Source organism: Erpetoichthys calabaricus, chromosome 5 (assembly GCF_900747795.2).
Source record: "Erpetoichthys calabaricus chromosome 5, fErpCal1.3, whole genome shotgun sequence".
NCBI classification, from domain to species: domain Eukaryota; kingdom Metazoa; phylum Chordata; class Cladistia; order Polypteriformes; family Polypteridae; genus Erpetoichthys; species Erpetoichthys calabaricus.
Genome location: NC_041398.2, coordinates 91,080,380 through 91,098,703, shown reverse-complemented (window position 1 = coordinate 91,098,703; position 18,324 = coordinate 91,080,380). Strand labels below are relative to the sequence as shown.

Below are 18,324 nucleotides of genomic sequence, written 5' to 3'. Positions count from 1 at the left end.
GAGCTAAGGTACATAGCACAGTAATTTGTTGTCTTAAGGAGTCTAGTCATATCAACAGTTAAATGGGGACCTTGTATGCATACTAAAGCACATTGTGACAATTACAATTAAGTTTTATATTTATGTGTTGATGTACATTATTATCCTTTATCTTTATTTTCCATCCCCTGTGTATATATGAATACATAAATATCACACAGTTAGAAGAAAATAAACTTAATTGGATTTTTTATACTGCCTGGCCTAGTATGAAAAGGTGAGCCAAAACTGAGGAGGCAGCACACTGCATCATTTTTTTATATGCTCAATTAATATATTTTTTAATGTTTGGGTTTATACAATGAACAAAATAACCTTGAGCTGCAAAAAGACATAATTATTCCCAAGACATAGAATTAAGAGTATTGAATCCTAAGACCTGCCATTAGGTGAAATACTAATGAGACAAAAATCTGCATGAAAAATTTACTAAGCCTTTATGAATCTCACATGGATTCTGCTATGACTATTTTTCTAAATAATGCCTATTTAAAATATTTTTCAATAAGTCAAAAAAAAAATACGACCTAAAGTTGAACCAGTCCATTAATGAACTAGATTATACTTTATTTTCTTTTCATTGTGAGAATGCGTAAAATGGACTGCTAGGGCTGACTAGGAGCATTTATGGTACTTTATGGCCATTTTAGGTAAATCATGTGAGGTGACAGATGTTTTCTCACTTTAAATCATTATATTTAAATCCTTCAATACTATAAATAATTACTTTCTTATATTTTAGCACAGGAGTCGGCAATCTATGGTATGCAGAACAATTTTCAATGGCACTCTGATTGAATTGAAATAAAGTAAAAAAAAATATATTTTAATTACAGCACACGCATTCGTGCTCTCACCTACATTTTGAGTATTCGACTCACATGCAAATGGAAACCATGTGTTCAGTGCAGGCTGTGGAACGTTAAAACCAACCTCTTGTTATTACATTTTAATTACAGCGCATACGTTCGCGCACCGCATCCCTACCTATGTTTTGCGTATGCAACTCACATATAAAGGGAAAGCATGTGTTCAGTGCAGGCTGTAGTATGTTAAAACAAACCATGTTATTATTAAGTAATATACTACCCTAAAATGACTAATAAAAGACAAAAACTTCATGTTCACTCTTTTCAAGAGACTTTTGGATGATTGAATATGGATTTGTACAACAAAAGGATCGTACTGTGTGTGCGTTATGCTGTCAAAGTGTTGTGTGTCATACGTCAAGTGCACAAAGACATTATCAGACTAAACATTAGTCCATGTTTAAAAACTCTGATGAGAAATGTGAAGCTATAAAAATGGTTGTTTCTGGCTTTAAGAAACAAACCACTTATTTTAGTCAAATAATTGGAACCAAAAATAAAGCCACCAAATGTAGTTTTAAAAAGAAAATTGACAAAACATTCTTTTCACATATGATCCTGTGTTTTTTAAAATATTGAATGAGCAATAATATAAAATCTGGTTATGATGGGCTTCAAAAGTATATATTATATATAAAAGTGTTACTATATATAACAAAATTGGTAGAATTATGTCAGCATGCGGAATAACATTGCAACAGGTTCGGCACAACACTGCTGAAAGGTTGCTGACCCCTGTTTTAGCCAATGAATTCAATAGTACACCCCAGATTATCAAAATAACAAATAATGGCAACATTAAACAGTGTAGTTATTGCATAAATATAAAAAAGAGAAGGGTGTGCATGGGCAGAACATTGAAGTACATGATAAAAGGAAAATTATATAAACTCTACAACCTCTCTATGTCTACACTAATGGCTGATGTCCACCTGATGGTGTAGCTTGCCCACTAACCCATTTCTACTTAGATAAATGCATTTAAATCCTCCAGAGGAGCAAGTAATCTAACATATTACACGCTTACTAAAACCGCTAACTCATGTCTTCTTAGTGCATAAAATGTAATTATTTATGAACTGATTAAAATAAAATTGTGCAATTTTCATGCCCTCTTGGTGTCACACTTCCCTTATCCAGATCACTTTTGCCGACTATGGAATAACAAGTCAAAGTGGTTTAATAAGTACAGTTTGATTTTATATAACACTGTTTTAGTAGCGACATCTGTGTAGTCTGCCGTGACTTGATCCGGCAGACCCCTTATAAGACCACACATAAAGTAAACATCTAAGGCGTCCATGGGGACGTTAAAACATACAAGACATTCACTCTCTCTGAAATTTAAAGGGAGGAACTTTAAAGTTTGGACTGCCATATCAGACACCTCACCCTGCCACTCCTAATAGGAAAAAGGAATGCCCTCTTTCCACAGGTCTTGGCCACCTGCAGATCACCTTCCCCTATAGTGGACAGAGAGACAGACAAGCTTGCAGACAATTTCAGTCAAGGGAACAGTTATGAAATTGAACCTGAGTTGTCCAGCAAGCTGGGGGGCGAATCCTCAAGTGAAGATCCAGGACAGCTGGCAAACTTTTCCACGTCACCGCACACACCAACAGCCTCCACAGAATGGACACTCAATATGGACCCAGACGGAAACGAAATAGCGGTAGGAGGTGAGAGTGATGCTGCATCAAACATGGAGGAAACAGACTGCCACCTAGGTGGAGTTTGCTTTCCTACAACGAGCCGATAACAAGTTGGATTTTGCATTCAGACAAGCCAACATCGCAAATAACTGTTACTATCTAGAGAGAGAAGGCCAGAATTTTAAAACACCAATTTTTTTACTTAAGGATGGTTTTCTGTATTGGGCGATTTGTGATTGCATGGGTGATGGATGTATCGAGCAGTTGATAGTACCAAGGTAGCATAGGGAGAAGGTTTTAAAAATGGATCAGTCACGTTTTGGGGGGTCACCTCAGTGTGGAAAAGATGAGGGAACACTTTTCGAAACATTTATTGGGTAAGCGATTTTCCTGATTGTCAAATAGTTTCCACTCACAGACCTGCCAGGGCACCCCTTGTACTGATGCCTATTTTGCATGTCCCCTGTGAGAGGGTGGGATTAGATATTGTTGGCCCACTTCCTAGGAGTAAAAGTGGCTTTCAGTATATGCTCGTATTAATCGACTAAACCACAAAATACCCAGAAGTAGCAGTGCTGGGACGGGTGGACGCCCAAACTATTGCAAAAGCACTCTTGGATATGTTCACACATATTGGCATCCCTCGCAAGATTCTCACTGATCAGGGCACACCCTTTATGTTTTTCACATCATGAAGCAGCTATGCGAAAGTTTCAGAATTAAGCAGGTACACTACACTGTTTATCATCCGCAGACGAAAGGACTGACTGAACGATTTCATAAAACCCTAAAACAGATCATTCCGTGGGTAGCCCATGACAATCCAACTTCCTGGGATACAGTTGTATCTTTCCTCCTGTTTGCTGTCTGGGAGGCCCGTCAAGTGTCCATTGGGATGAGTCCTTTCAAACTATTATTTGGCCAGCAACCGTGTGGGGTATTGGACATTTATCGTGATGAATGGACGGGGACTCGTGAGACACCCCCTGGGGGGAATTTCGTCAACCGAGTCGCATCACTGCAAGAGCAGATTGCCAGATTGTCCACTATTGCGATGGAACGTTAACAGCGCGAGCAGGAGGCAAAAAAATGTAATTATGACAAGACAAGTAAACTCTGTGAGTTTAAGAAAGGGGATTGTGTGCTGGTGTCAATCTCATCTGATCCACATAAATTTCAGGCTGAGTGGCCAGGGCCGGCAGTGATATGAGATATAGGCATATGTCCCCAGTGAATTATAAAGTCAGAATTCCTGAAACCCATGAATTCTGGGAAACCCGTACAAATTTTGCATATTAATCTTTTAAAGGCGTGGCACGACCATCATGGTCCCCCAGACCGAGGTCGCTATTGGGGATGATTTAGCTGACACCCAGAAAGTGGAATTGCTATCGCTGATCGAGGGGAACTTGGATGTCTTTCGGCAACACCTAGCTGTACAACGATTGCAGAACATAAGATTGTCACTCCAACCCGTGTTAATATATAGGTGCCCCCGTATTGCCTACCAGAGGTATCAAGGAACGTGATACACAAGGAAACCCAACAGATGCTCCAATTAGGTGTTAAAAAAAGTGAATGGCGAAGCCCAGTCGTACTTGTCTCAAAGTCTGATGGTTTGGTTCTGTATTGATTTTAGCCGTTTGAATGAAGATTTCCAAGTTTGATGCATACCCAATGCTGCACGTGGATGAGCTGTTAGAAAAGCTTGGGCAGGTTTCATATATCTCCACCCTTGATCTCACGAAGGGTTATTGGCAGGTCTGCTTAGAAGAGTCTAGTTGTGAGAAAACCACCACTGACCTTTCAGCGAATGATGGACCAGATCCTGCATCCCCATTCCGCGTACGCGGGTGCCTGTCTTGATGATGTGGTCATTTTCATTAATGACTGGGAATCTCACCTCGTCCGCCTTTAGGTGGTGCTTGCCAGTTTATGGCTGGTGGGGTTGACGGCCAACTGGGTATGCCAGAATCCCGCTATCTCGGATATTCCACGGGGAAGGGTTTGCTCATGGATCAAATGAACAAGGTGGAGGAGGTGCTTGCATACCCCCGTCCCGAAAGACAGAGGCAGGTTCGTGCCTGGCTTGGACAAAACTGAGGGGGGAGATGTAAGGTATCTAAACTGTTTTGGGGCTCCCCAAAACGCCGAAGAGTGTCCCGAAGCACGATTGCCGTGTCAGTGGAAGACAGCCTATTGGTTTCCAGGGCAACTGCAGGCTCCAATGCTATGGTTACAAAGTATAACTATCCATCCATCCATTTTCCAACCCGCTGAATCCGAACACAGGGTCACGGGGGTCTGCTGGAGCCAATCCCAGCCAACACAAAGTATAACTACCTTACACAAAATACCTGCCTTACCTTGGAATATAAAATTTATCTAACTATGGATTGTGAGAGAGAATAGATATAAATATGGTGAATTCAGCTTTCATAAGTAGGATGTCAGATGTCTTGACATCCCAGTTTGACCGAAACAGTCTTGATTGCATCTTGGTTTGGCTGACCAAACGTCACATAAGGAAGCCTCAGGTGCAGACATCTATGTGGTAGTTTATAAAAAGATGTGTGTTATATGAGCTCAGTTAATGGTAGTTACGCTAAAGAAAACTAGATATGTTTTACTTTACAACTGGTTTCTCTTGTTTGTGCATCTTACAGACCGATCTCATTACTAAATAATAACATGGAAATATTTTCAGACATTTTGTCCACGGTAGAGAAAGTGTTCTCTGTCATACTATCACAAGATCAGACTGAATTTGTTAGACATCCAATGTTCAACAATTGCTTGATGGATTTGAACTCAATCTATATGCTGAATTAACTTGCAATATTCTAGCCCAGAAACCTCAGTTCATGTAAACCATTTCATAATAGAACACAGAATAAGATATGAATACCCTTTATCACTATTGCCATTTATAATTGCTATCAAGCCCCTGGCTACCCATCTTAAGAACCAGTCAAAGACAAAGCAGATCATAAAGGAAGCATTTCAAAAAAAAAAAAAATCTTATTTTGCTGATGATAAGGTGGTCTTCATTATAGCTTCAAATTCCTCACTATCAATCATATTAAATCAAATGAATGTACTTAACAGAGCCTCTGGATTCAAAATTATTTTCAATAAGAGTACCTCTTCCAGTCAACTCTCCTGCACAACATACTAAATTAGGTAACTTTTTATTGATTGTTTCTAAGATAAATAGCCATATGGAAATTTAAAGATGTATTCAAACTTCTATATGTCAGTCAGAAAGTGGAGACTTACATCATCTTAAATTAAGAAAAAAATGAACTTTTCCTATAAGGAAAGGTGCAAAACTATTTCAGAACATCATTAGAATTCTTTGATTCCCTTCCAAAACAGCCTATTGGGTTTCTGTCTCTGTTGTGTTTTTTTAAACTCCTTGGGAACTGTCTCTTAATGGACTTTTGGTTCATATGGTACTCTGAGCTAAAGGGTGGGGTGGAGTGTCAAGTGATGATTATGATTAATTTAATTTGAAATATTTAGGAATGTCGGTATAATAGTGTTGAATTTGTAATTATTGATGGAATTTTATATTTGTACTAACTACATTTTAATCTTTACATTTATTAAAAAACACAAAGAAAGAAACAAGACAATGATGAAAGCGACTTATTTACTGCAAGGGTCCCATGCTACTCAAACAAATCCAGACTGGGGCAAGTACGAAATGATTGCAGGGAATCATACTGATCAAAACATACCAAACAACTTGACCACACAACTTAAGAAACCACATAGCCAAAAAAATGTAATATTACAAATTAAAGATGAAAATGAACCTTCTTAACATGAATAAAAGAGTAAGTACTTTGTTATAATATGTTTGGTATTAGATTTCAGCTTACTCAGTTTTGAATTTGGGTTTAAAAGCAAGAATGACATAATGTGGAATTAATTAATGTATTATTTTCTAGCAACTTTGCACATAGCATCTATTAAATACAGTAGCTAACTAAGGCACCTTCTCTATTTTTATTCTTTCTTACTTATGAATAACTTTTTGTAAATGAAGAACAGGAAGAACAGAAAAAGAAATTAAATAATAGTTAGATAAAACAATTGACAACTAAAAGAAATGCATAGCCAGTAAATGTGTGGTTCTGAATTTAGCTAATGGCATGCAATATATTTGAAAAACCATGAAAAAAAAGATACCTGAAAAAAAATTTCCACATGTTGCTTAGGTGTTTCTTCTTTAAGAACTGGGTAGGTATATTTACCCATCATATCATATATAGCTTTCATAATGTCCAGCATCTCCTGTAAAACAGCAGACATTTCAAATTACTATGATATTGTTTACACAAAACTGTAAATATATGCTGTACAAGATAAAATAAGTCTCAAAACCAGCAGCACTGAGCACAAGGCAGGGAACATTCCTAAACAGGCCACTTAACATGCACATCTTTTGGTTTGCTGCTGGAAGACTGGAGTACTCAGACGAAAACTCACAAAGATACAGAGACTATTTGCAGTCTCCACATGGGCAGTAATCAGCCATGGGTTTCAAAACCAGAAGATGCAGCAGTGTTAACCACTGCACCACAGAACCACCCCATTAGCAATAACTACCGGTATTCTCAAACTGTTGTCATAGACATACACTACAACTGTGGAGGAATAAGGCTCAACTTCCAAATTTAATGTCAGTGATTAATGGATATTTTTTTTTCCATACCTCTTTAGTGATGTATCCATCTTTATTAATATCATACAAATTAAATGCCCAGTTAAGCTTCTCTTGTATTGATCCTCGCAATAAAATTGAAAGACCCATCACAAAGTCCTGCAGGGAAGAAACAGTTTTTTTTGTTAACAACTCTACATGAAGGTCTGTTTAGGTTTTCTTCCCCCTATTTCTCTCTAAGGACATATAAATCAATACCACATTCATGTTTTGCACCACCTTCCTCTAGTTCCATATTATTAATTACTATTTTTTTAGTGTCACAACACAGCTACAGTGCAACCTTCACTAATATATTCACCCACTGTAACAATACACGTTCTTGTCAAAGAATTACAAGGCATATAATGGAAATCAGAAAATTATTTTTCTGGTGATGTGATGAAGTTACTTTCCGTGATACATATTTGACTGATTTTGATCTTTAAACCAAAGTATAATTCTATGCTCAGCAATTGTTACTTTTTAATTTGTACTATCATTTTTCTGAATGGATCTTTATTTTTACAAACACAAACTTCAGCCATGTTCAATAATATAAAATCACCCGTTTTACCATTCAGAAGCTGCAAGCTTAGTGCCCCTGACTTAGGAAGTGCAGAAACTAGTAAACAAGAAGACAATTAAACAGAAAAGTTCAATCAAAGACACAGATCAACAGATTGGATGCATTTAAAACATGCAGCCATTTATTTGAACCATCCTGGACTGGAATTAAATATGTCTTTTAGGTTGTAATTTTAAACAAATCATTCTGACAAATTGTGTCCTTGGTGCCATATTTTGCTTTTTGATATAGATTTTTGTATCACCATTTTGATTATACCCAGGCTGCAACATACTTCATTAAAATATAAGTGAAGAACAATGAGGATGCAATTCTCAACAGTTTTTTTTTAGTTTCTCATGAAACAGCCCATGATCACAGCATTTGTTGATAATGCACTGATTACATATAACAGAGGAAAATAGAGAACCAAAAATGAGGGTCAGGTCACAGGCCAAGTATAGAGTTCAACATTAAGGCAAATTGCATGTGCTTATCAATCAATAGCAGTTGTATTTAACTACTGATGATGTTATAGAACATAACAAGGAGGTCTGAAACTTGAAAGTACAGCTTATGAAGATGATCAAGAAATTATAGCGGATTCACCAATATCTACACCCTGCCAGTTTACTGTACATACATGATCAAAAAAGCTAAAAAAGTTCTAGGTTATTCATAAGGATGTCAAGGAAGGTCATGATTAAGTTATAAAACACACTAGTGAGGTGTCACCTGGTGTACTGTATTTAGTTTTGGTCTCTATATTGCAAAAAAAAAAAAGACAGCAGCGTTAGAAAAAGTCCAAAGAAGTGCAGCTAGGCTGATTCTGGGACTAAGAGGTATGAGCTACAGTATGAGAAGTAATTGAACCTTTTCCGTTTAAGCAGATTGAGATTAAGAGGGGACATAAAGTGTTTAAAAAAATTAGTAGCATGGATCCCAGCTGTTACCTTAAAATAAATTCTGCAACAAAAATACAGGGACACAGTTAGAAACATGTTAATGGCAGATTCCATGGAAATATTAAAATGTTTCTCTTCACACAAAGAACCATGCACACATGGAAAAAATTACCAAGTAGTGTGTTATAGAGTAAGTCTTTATAGACCTTCAAATGCCCACTTGAAGTTATTTAGGACAATGTAGAGTAGGTGAATGGGATGGACAAGCTTGTTGGACTGAATAGTCTATTCTTAACACAATTGTTCTAATGTTCCAATATTTTAACATAACATTCTCCAACTACTTCATTAAATTCAGGGTCACTCAGGGCAGGTGTCTCTCCCAGCAGCACTGAGCACAAGATGGGGACCAGTCGTGGAGAAGGTTCACTCACATGCACAACTTAAGCCAATTTAGAATCGCTAATTAAACTAACAGACAGATTTGGAAAGTTGGAAGAAAATAGGAACAGACATACACACACAAGGATCAACAGGTACAACAGTTTAACCCACAATGCTGGACCCAAAAGACAGCAGTGCTAACCTCTGCACCACCATGCTGGACAACACTATAGATGTTTAAGGGATTTGGATCCTTTGCTCTGTGTCCCAATGTCAATTCCTTGGGCATAGAATCATAGTGTGTTTTGAAAATCCTGCAATAATAAATCAGCATAAATTGGTGCGCATTTAGTGCATTTTTGGGAAATGAGAGACAGGCTTTATAGTTAATAAATCAAGCTTTCTGCAACTTTGAACTGTGACTGTGAAAAGCACCCTGTATGATGGCTGAGGTCATTAATAATCCAGTTTGCATTTCTAATCATGCGAATGTTGTAAGTGTACTGAAGAGAATGCAAATGGGTGCTAGTAAAATTCTGTGCCACCTTCATCACCTTCTGTAGTGCTTTATGATCTGCAGACAAGTCGATGCTCTCCCAGGTTATCATACAACCAGTGTGGACTCCACTTTGCACCTATAGAAGTTTGTGAGAACAGATGGAGAAATACAAGCTGTGGTCAGTCAGAAGTTTGAGGAAGTAGAAGCACTAGTGGGGCATTTTTCAAAGAGGGTAAATTTGTTGTGCCCACTGTCAGTTCTAAGCACCTCTTTTAAAATAAAACATTTATAAAAGGCAGACATCCTAAATAACAGTATTCCAAATAGAAGGAGAGGAATATATACTTCATAATCCAAAAGTAATCTTACATATGTAAAAATGGCATTCAGGCCCATTTTATATAAAGTCATTTATAAATTTCCACAAATGTGCATCCTTTTCTCACTCTTGAATAAACAAAAGTTACAGAGGGAAAGTTTGGATAATTAATGTGGAGCACCTCTGCCATCATTGGTGGTCCAAGAACAGCATTGTGTATGTGAAGACTTTTTGCTGCTATTTCACGCTTGCAGTGATGAGATCCTTGTAAGTTTTTTGCACCACTGGTGCAGCTGTAATCCTTACTCAAAATTAATTTAAGTGCCAGAAAAGAAGACCCACATATTTATACTAGACTTACTGTATTTAGACTAGACCATTTTCAAAGCCTAATTCCTTTGGTGTAATTTTAACTCTGGTGCAATTTCTTGAAAAGTCTGATTCATTTAGGTAGAAGTGAACATGCCAATCACAATCATGTGCGGACCAAAACAACTGGCCCAAGACCATTTGGAAAACAAACCCTGGAGTGGTTAATGTGAGGTATGAATGTGATCTAACATGGGACTGATCTGACTAAAGGAAACATGGGTCGGCAATTAGACAATTTCATTGACAGCACAGTAAATCAAGGGTTAACGTGGAGTATTAAAAACAATAAAAGGTTTAAAAAAAAAAAAACAAACAAAAAAAAAAAACCTCGCACATAGGTACAAATGTGACACAATTTGAATAAAATAACTCACACAATTACCATTCAATCAGAGTATGCCTAGCACGTGATCAGGGACCCAGTACATGCCCCTCACGTACACAAATGTACATCAGATGAAAAAGAAAAAAAATATGTAATTTCATCTGTTATTGTGTCAATCAAAACAAACACAAAGGTGGCCAAAAACAAACAGCAGTACCCTTTGTAATGGATGATCAAACACCTTATGCATACAAGGAGGCACACTAATTATGACATGTGTAGTAAATGTTAATCATAATTACAAAATTAACATTATTGACAAATGGTTATAACAGTTAAGATAGTAGACGTTATTTGAGGTTATGTTTATATGCTGGCTACTAGAGAATAAATATGCCATATCATCCAGTTATCTTTTCCAGGTTTGAGATAAGGAGGCCCAACATGACCACACCAGCCCCCAGAACCCCACACACTCACTCTGCAAGAACATGAGGTGAACATGTGCTCAGAATGGTGAACCCAAGGAAGGCCAAAGTATGCACTAACCCACTTTCTGGGGTCTTCACAAAGATTTTTAATCTTTCTCTGGCATCAGCCACTATTCCACCCTGCCTAAAATCATCAATCGTTATTCCTGTCCCTAAAAAAATAACCACCAAAAGCTTAAATGAGTATAGATCAATTGTATTCACACCACTAATAATAAATTGCTTTGAAAGATTGGTCTTACAGCATATTAAATCATGCCTCCCATCTACTGTCGACCAGCGTCAGTTTGCTTACAGATCAAATAGGTCCACAGAAGATGCCATTGCTACTGCACTACAAACTGCGCTGAGCCATGTAGACCAAAAAGGGAGCTATGTAAGGCTGCTCTTCGTAGAATACAGTTCAGCATTTAATATACTAATCTGTGACATATTGGTAAGCATGCTGACAGACTTAGGGCCGGTTTATACTTCATGCAAAGAACGCGTACGTGCATGCATCATGGCTGCCATGTGTTCCCAGTGTTCATTTGACGTGTCTTCAGAGCACGTCCTCAGAAATTAAGATGACGTGTGCGCGAGTTGCAGTACCAACAAAAAGTCAGGGGGCACAGTGTGATCAAGATGGAACGTGACATCAGAGTCTCTATTTACTATGTACATGTGACAGAAAACCGCTTTGCAGATCCTATGGGATCGATGTGCGTGCTTTGATGTTTGATTAATGATTTGATGTGGTGAAGCAAAATGCTGACATACAAGTGCATTCATGGTGCTTTTATATTCAAGCGTCGCATATTCCCCAACGTAATGACACAATACATTTTGAAAGTCTCACATACCATCTTCTGTGCTGTCTTTTTTTTTTTTTTATTGCACCTTCACAACAGCATTAGAATGTATGGCAGTGTATTTGAGCCACAGAGAAAAAAATTAAGGACACGGTGAAAAGGTCTATTTTGTGATTAAAGTGGAAATTTCAGCTGTTATCTCAAAATGGCCACTTTAACCTTGTAGTTTATTTTATCATTAAAGTAGACCGTTGTAAATGTCATCTTAAAACTGACCTACCATATATACATTTAAGTTCTCCTGTGGATAAGTCGGGGCTTGATTTTACCATATAATTTCCAGGATTTTATAATGTTGGTCATGTAAGTCGAATGTGGAAAATTCACGCTATTGATCCAAGAGATTATGATATGTTAACTCCTACCTGAGAGAGTAACCATGGAGCACACTGCCTTTTTACTCTATGTATTGTGAATACATGACCACATGGTAATACCCGAACGATTCCGAAGTGTCGTTTGCACTGTTTTGTGTTTTTTGTATCTCACACCCTCATACACCTTTATCGTAACAGCATCCCTTATCTACGATGGAGTGTTCGATCAGAAGAAAATATGAAGCTGGTTTTAAATTAAAAGTCGTCGACGTGGTGAAATAAATTGGTAACTGCGCTGCTGCAACAAAATTTGATATGTCTGAGAAACTGGTGCGAGATTGGAGGTAACAAGAAGATGAGAAACAAAAAAAAATGTAAGTTTTGCATTTTTGAATGGGCCTGTGTGTCAGGGTCTGAATTTATGATCAATTTTTCAGGTTTCAAGACTTGATTTATACACGAATATATATGGTAGTTGTTAATTGCTACATGTTTCTGGGGCTTCCTCCTGAACTGACTGCAGCAATCGCCACACAGAAAAAATTTAATTTATAATAGTGTATGTGTATGCTTGTGGTCACCATGCGATGAGCTGATGCCACGTCCAGAGATTGTTTGTGTCTAGCGCTCAGAGCTTGCTGGAATGGGTGCATCCCTGGATTGATGGATGTAATCATTAAACATCCTTTTCAGAGATATTGTGGCAAGGTGTTCTTGGAATTTGATGGATGTTTCAAGTAATTCACAACACAGCGAAGCCGAACGTTTTCTCACCATGATGATATCTTGCACTGCCACCTAGTGGAATCTTCGAGATTTGCATAAAGTACGCGCAAGTATAAATAGTACAAAACTAGAATAGCAGAAGCGTCCACTGGAGTATAAAGTATAAAACCGACCTTAGGCCTCTCCTTCTCTACCTGCACCTGGATAAAAAACTTTATGACAAACCAACCCCAAAGGTTTAAACTCGACCCTCATCTCTCTTCTTCCATTTTGCTAATTTTAGGATTAAATTTGCAGATGACACCACTGAGCTCATATTAGAAGGAGATGAGTCCGCCAACAGAGACGAGGTCCAGCGACTGACAAAATGGTGTCCATTGAATAACTTAATACTGGTCACCACAAAAACTAAGGAACTCATTCTTAACTTCAGAAAGCATAGCATAGAACCAATTCTTCTTTACATCAATGGAGACTATTTGGAAAGGGTGCAGACCTTCAAATTTTTGGTAACCCACATTTCAGAGAAACTTTTCTGGTCTGAGAACACCAAAGAAATACTCAAAAAAGTGTACCAAAGACTGCACTTTCTGAGAGTGCTCAGGAAAAAAAAAACCTTGAAGCAAAAACTATTGGTGGATTTTTATTGTTCATCCACTGAGAGCATCCTGGCATACTTTTTCACAATATGATACACCGGATGCTTGGCAACAGACAAGAAGGCCCTCTAAAGAGTCATAAATACAGCACCCAAAAAAAAATCTTTCAAGTTGTTGTCTACCCTCCCTGGAAGATATTGCCTGCCCCGATTATTTCACCAGAGTCACAAACATCATTAATGATCCTTCACACCCTGGTCACCACCTGTTGGAACTGTTACCCTCTGGAAGGCATTATAGATCTTTTAAAGTACGGAGTGATTGATTCAGAAACAGTTTCTTTCCATTGGTCATAAATATGTTGAAGAAAAATAAGCAAATTAAAATGGTTAAAATTATTTTTTAGTCAGTGCTGGGAAAAAGACTAATACATACTGCTGCTGCTCTCATGCAGCTACTCCCCAGTGGAATGATTTCATTGTATTACTACTGGTTACATCCATCCATCCATCCATTTTCCAACCCGCTGAATCCGAACACAGGGTCACGGGGGTCTGCTGGAGCCAATCCCAGCCAACACAGGGCACAGGGCAGGAACCAATCCCGGGCAGGGTGCCAACCCACCACAGGACACACCCACAAACACACCCACACACCAAGCATACACTAGGGCCAATTTAGAATCGCCAATCCACCTAACCTGCATGTCTTTGGACTGTGGGAGGAAACCGGAGTGCCCGGAGGAAACCCACGCAAACACGGGGAGAACATGCAAACTCCACACAGGGAGGACCCGGGAAGCGAACCCAGGTCCCCCAACTGTGAGGCAGCAGCGCTACCCACTGTGCCGCCCCTACTGGTTACATTGTTATTTAATCTCATTTCTTCTTAACTACGTTTTAACATATAATATTAATGTTTTATTTTTTTTTGCTTGTATTATGTATTGTAGCATTGGTTGTGTTTCACAAAAAGTAATGACGTTTTTGGTTTTTGTACTCAGTTGGAGTGGCACTCGTAATTTCATTGTAATTATTTTACAATGACAGTAATGGCTTTCTAATTTTAATTCTAAACCCTTAATGATTTTTTCCAGGGAAGTAATGTTTCTGCCCAGTGAAAGAAGTCCACAGCACACCCACAGAATGTTTATTGATATGTGTCCTTGGCTTAAAGGTTTGCAGTGTGAAATGTAATTGAACTAACTGGAAATTGGAACAAAATAAGGAATCATCCTCTAACTTGGAACAAAGCAAATGGACTAGCAGTGTGAAAATGCCTTTAACTTGCATCTACTGTATTTGTTCTCAAACTGCCACCCAATCCTGAGTCTCGTGATCATGTGTACTTATGTAGGCATTAAGTAAGACTAGGGATTGGACACCAACATTGTACAATATGTCTAAGATGGAAAAAAACGGTTTCAGTGAAAAATAGAATTACTAATGGTTAAATTAGTCCAAAACTTAATTTTCTGGGGATTTACTGAAGCTAAAGTTGAAGTCCTTAAAGCTCAAAAGTGTCAGTGTCCTTCTTAACGACAGAACAATCTCCCACCAAAAAATGTAATTTTGTTTTCTCAGAATGTAAGAACTCTCTCTGACTGCTACAACTACTATGGGCGCTGCAGTGGTTACTGCTACCACTTCACTAATCCAGCACCCTGGATCTGAATCCTGTCCCTGATTGTTTTCTGTGTGGAGTTTGCACATTCTCCCCACGTATAATGTTTTTTTCCGCTCAGGATACTCCAGGTATACTCCCACATCCCCTAAAGTCATATAGGTAAGGTTAACGGCTGATGTGCGCATGAGTGGGTCCTGAGGTCTACTCACACCCTCTAGAGGGCTGTTTCTTGCCTTGTAGGTGCTATTTTCACTCAGCAAAGCAGGTAATAATGTATTTATTTATAAATACTCTGAATTGTCATCAGCATAAAAATAAAATGTAATGCTGAGATTCCAATTTTAAACAATGGTTGCTTTGGAGGAATTCAGGAAGAATGCTATTCAATAAAGATGTATTATAAGCTGGGCAGGTTTCTATTTACATCTCAAACATAAAATGAGCAATTCTGCTATTAATTTAAATTTATTGATATGATATTTGCAAGGGGTGACGTACTATCATAGCACTGCTGCTTCGCAGTTAGGAGACCTGGGTTCGCTTCCCGGGTCTTCCCTGCATGTAGTTTGCATGTTCTCCCTGTGTCTGTGTGGGTTTCCTCCCATGGTCCAAAGACATGCAAATTAGGTGGATTGGCGATTCTAAATTGGCCCTAGTGTGTGTTTGGTGTGTGGGTGTGTTTGTGGGTGTGTCCTGCGGTGGGTTGGCACCCTGCCCGGGATTGGTTCCTGCCTTGTGCCCTGTGTTGGCTGGGATTGGCCCCAGCAGACTCCCGTGACCCTGTGTTCGGATTCAGTGGGTTGGAAAATGGATGGATGGATGGATGGATGGACATACTATCATTTAAGTTTAGCCATGATTGATAGCACATGGGGCTGCTCTAGTTGACTCTAGCCTGTCATGCCCATGAGTTGCAATGATAAGTTTGAGGAAATGGTTGGCAGGATAGAAGAACTAAAAATATTCTTAGGTTTTCCAGATATCAGTATATGAGCAGATATGTATTACAACTACCTAAACATGGTATGAATAGAAGTATCAGCTTTATAATAGTTCATAAAATATTGTTTGAAATGCTGATTCAGCTTCTTTCCCAGACTTCTAGTCACCTCTGTTATCTGACATTTTCAAACTACTGTCACTAAAACGAAATATCATTGGCAGACTGCTGTCTCTGCCAACAAGTTCATGAAAACACAACACCATCCTTTCAGTAGGCCAAGTTCTGTATTGAGGTTCATTGTGGCTGCATACTGCATACCCTTCTGTTGTGCGCAGCAATTACAGAACTGTACTAACGCTCTCGACACATATCCTTGTCTAATAAAAGAAAGTATGGTACACAGAAAGGCAATTTAAATGTAAAATGTAGAATGAGCTAGTAAATATAGGTTTGCACAAAGTGAATGAAGTAAAGGCTGAAAATGAGCAGTGTGTGATTGTGTACTGTTTGCAGAGATAACAATGATCATGGCTGCTGTAGGATGCGTGAGGAGAGAAATAACAAGATTACCCTATTTGTAAATTTTACTACCATCTTCGTTATTATTCATGCCTGGTTTCAGGTACAATAACATTAACAGTCATGTTTCCTGTACAGCAGTTATTCTTCTGACCACTACTTGTCAATAAAAAACTGCCTAGTAGTAATTTTATACTTTAAACATGAAGCTGTTCTGCATTTTAATACAGCATTCACTTTGAGATAACAGTGGTCAGGACAATTGCTTAATCCATTTATTTTGTGCTTGTTAATTTAAAGGAAAAGCAGGAAGCAGCTTGTCTAACTGATCTTTGCCTAAATAAAGCTTTGCTTTTCTTATTGAAATTACATAAAAACATTGCTGACTTTAGTTAAATATACTCCACTATGTGCAATGTATATGCGGTAACTCAAACTACAGTTGGACCACTCAGAATCTATCATGACCCCATGGCAATCTCTGTAGTCTTGAACAGTAGAAAAGAAAAATGTATTTTCAAAGCTCTTTTTTCTGAAAATTATATTTTTTTTCTTCCAGTAGGTGGGGAAAGAGACCCTGCTTTGAGAGTTTACTTTGAATTCTTGTAGTAAATATTCATCTATTTCTGAAACACATAGTAACTTTAAAGCTGGTGCTATAAATAGTATCTACTACCAGAGAAGAAAAAAGAAATAAAAGCAAACTAAACTTAGTCTTTATATTTTACACTCTATAGTATGCTCTAACAGCTATACTCTTTCATGGTAAAATAACTTGCATCCAGTAGAGGACTGAAGTGTTCATTTACAAGAACTGAACATTTTAAAAGCATTTCTTACCATTATTGATGGAAAACTGGGATTTTTTTTTTTACCTTAAAGAATTTAAGTCACTGCTATAGTCAATATGACTGAAACGGGAACCACATTAATAAATAATTATATTACCATATAGTCAACTGTTTAAATTCTTAAAATACTTTTTTGCACCTATGATTAAATTCAACTGAAAAAGTAACCATTGATTTTACATCACTAGTCAAGCAATTACATATGCTTTTCTGGATTAGTGAAAGCTAGCAATCATTACATGCTGTTTAATAAGTAATACTGAATACAAGAATCTGATGATTGCTCCAAGACACTACATTTCCAGAGAAGGCAGTAATCAGTATGAATCAAAATTAAATTTTAAAAAGGCAAAGACTTAAAAAGGTACATGTCAATGGTTCAGTTGGTTTTAAGGCACTGTCTATGAATTTCATGCCATCTCTTATAATTTCAATTGAAAATAGGTTTAGCAAAGCATTTTACTTTGTAGTGAAAGCAGGATTAAAGAAATGAACTGCTATGGAAACCACAAAATCTTTTAGCCTTAATTAAATAGAAAACCTATCCTGAATACAGTAGGAAGTTAGTGCCTGTAGCACTGCTCTACTGGAATGAGCACAAAGTTCTGTCATGCATTTATTTTAGTTTCAAATAAATGTAGAAGAAATGTGGTAGCCTTTATTTAACTTATAACGATAGTAGCAGCACATCATATCAAAATCAATCACAGTATTGTTTTATTAACAAATATAATTTCATTTTATTATTAAGAGGATAA

The 18,324-nt window shown here is 37.7% G+C and overlaps 1 protein-coding gene across 3 annotated transcripts in view; it reads right to left on the bottom strand.

Annotated features, from left to right (window-relative positions):
• Positions 1-18,324, bottom strand: part of kcnip4a (potassium voltage-gated channel interacting protein 4a) — a 915,543-nt gene that overhangs the window by 27,969 nt on the left and 869,250 nt on the right. For all 3 annotated transcript variants that reach the window (XM_051928636.1, XM_028801760.2, XM_051928635.1), the window contains exons 5-6: positions 7,284-7,391; positions 6,758-6,862 (exon numbers count right to left, since the gene is read on the bottom strand). In XM_051928636.1, coding sequence (XP_051784596.1) covers positions 6,758-6,862; positions 7,284-7,391 — 213 coding nt within the window. The remainder of the gene's footprint in view (positions 1-6,757; positions 6,863-7,283; positions 7,392-18,324) is intronic.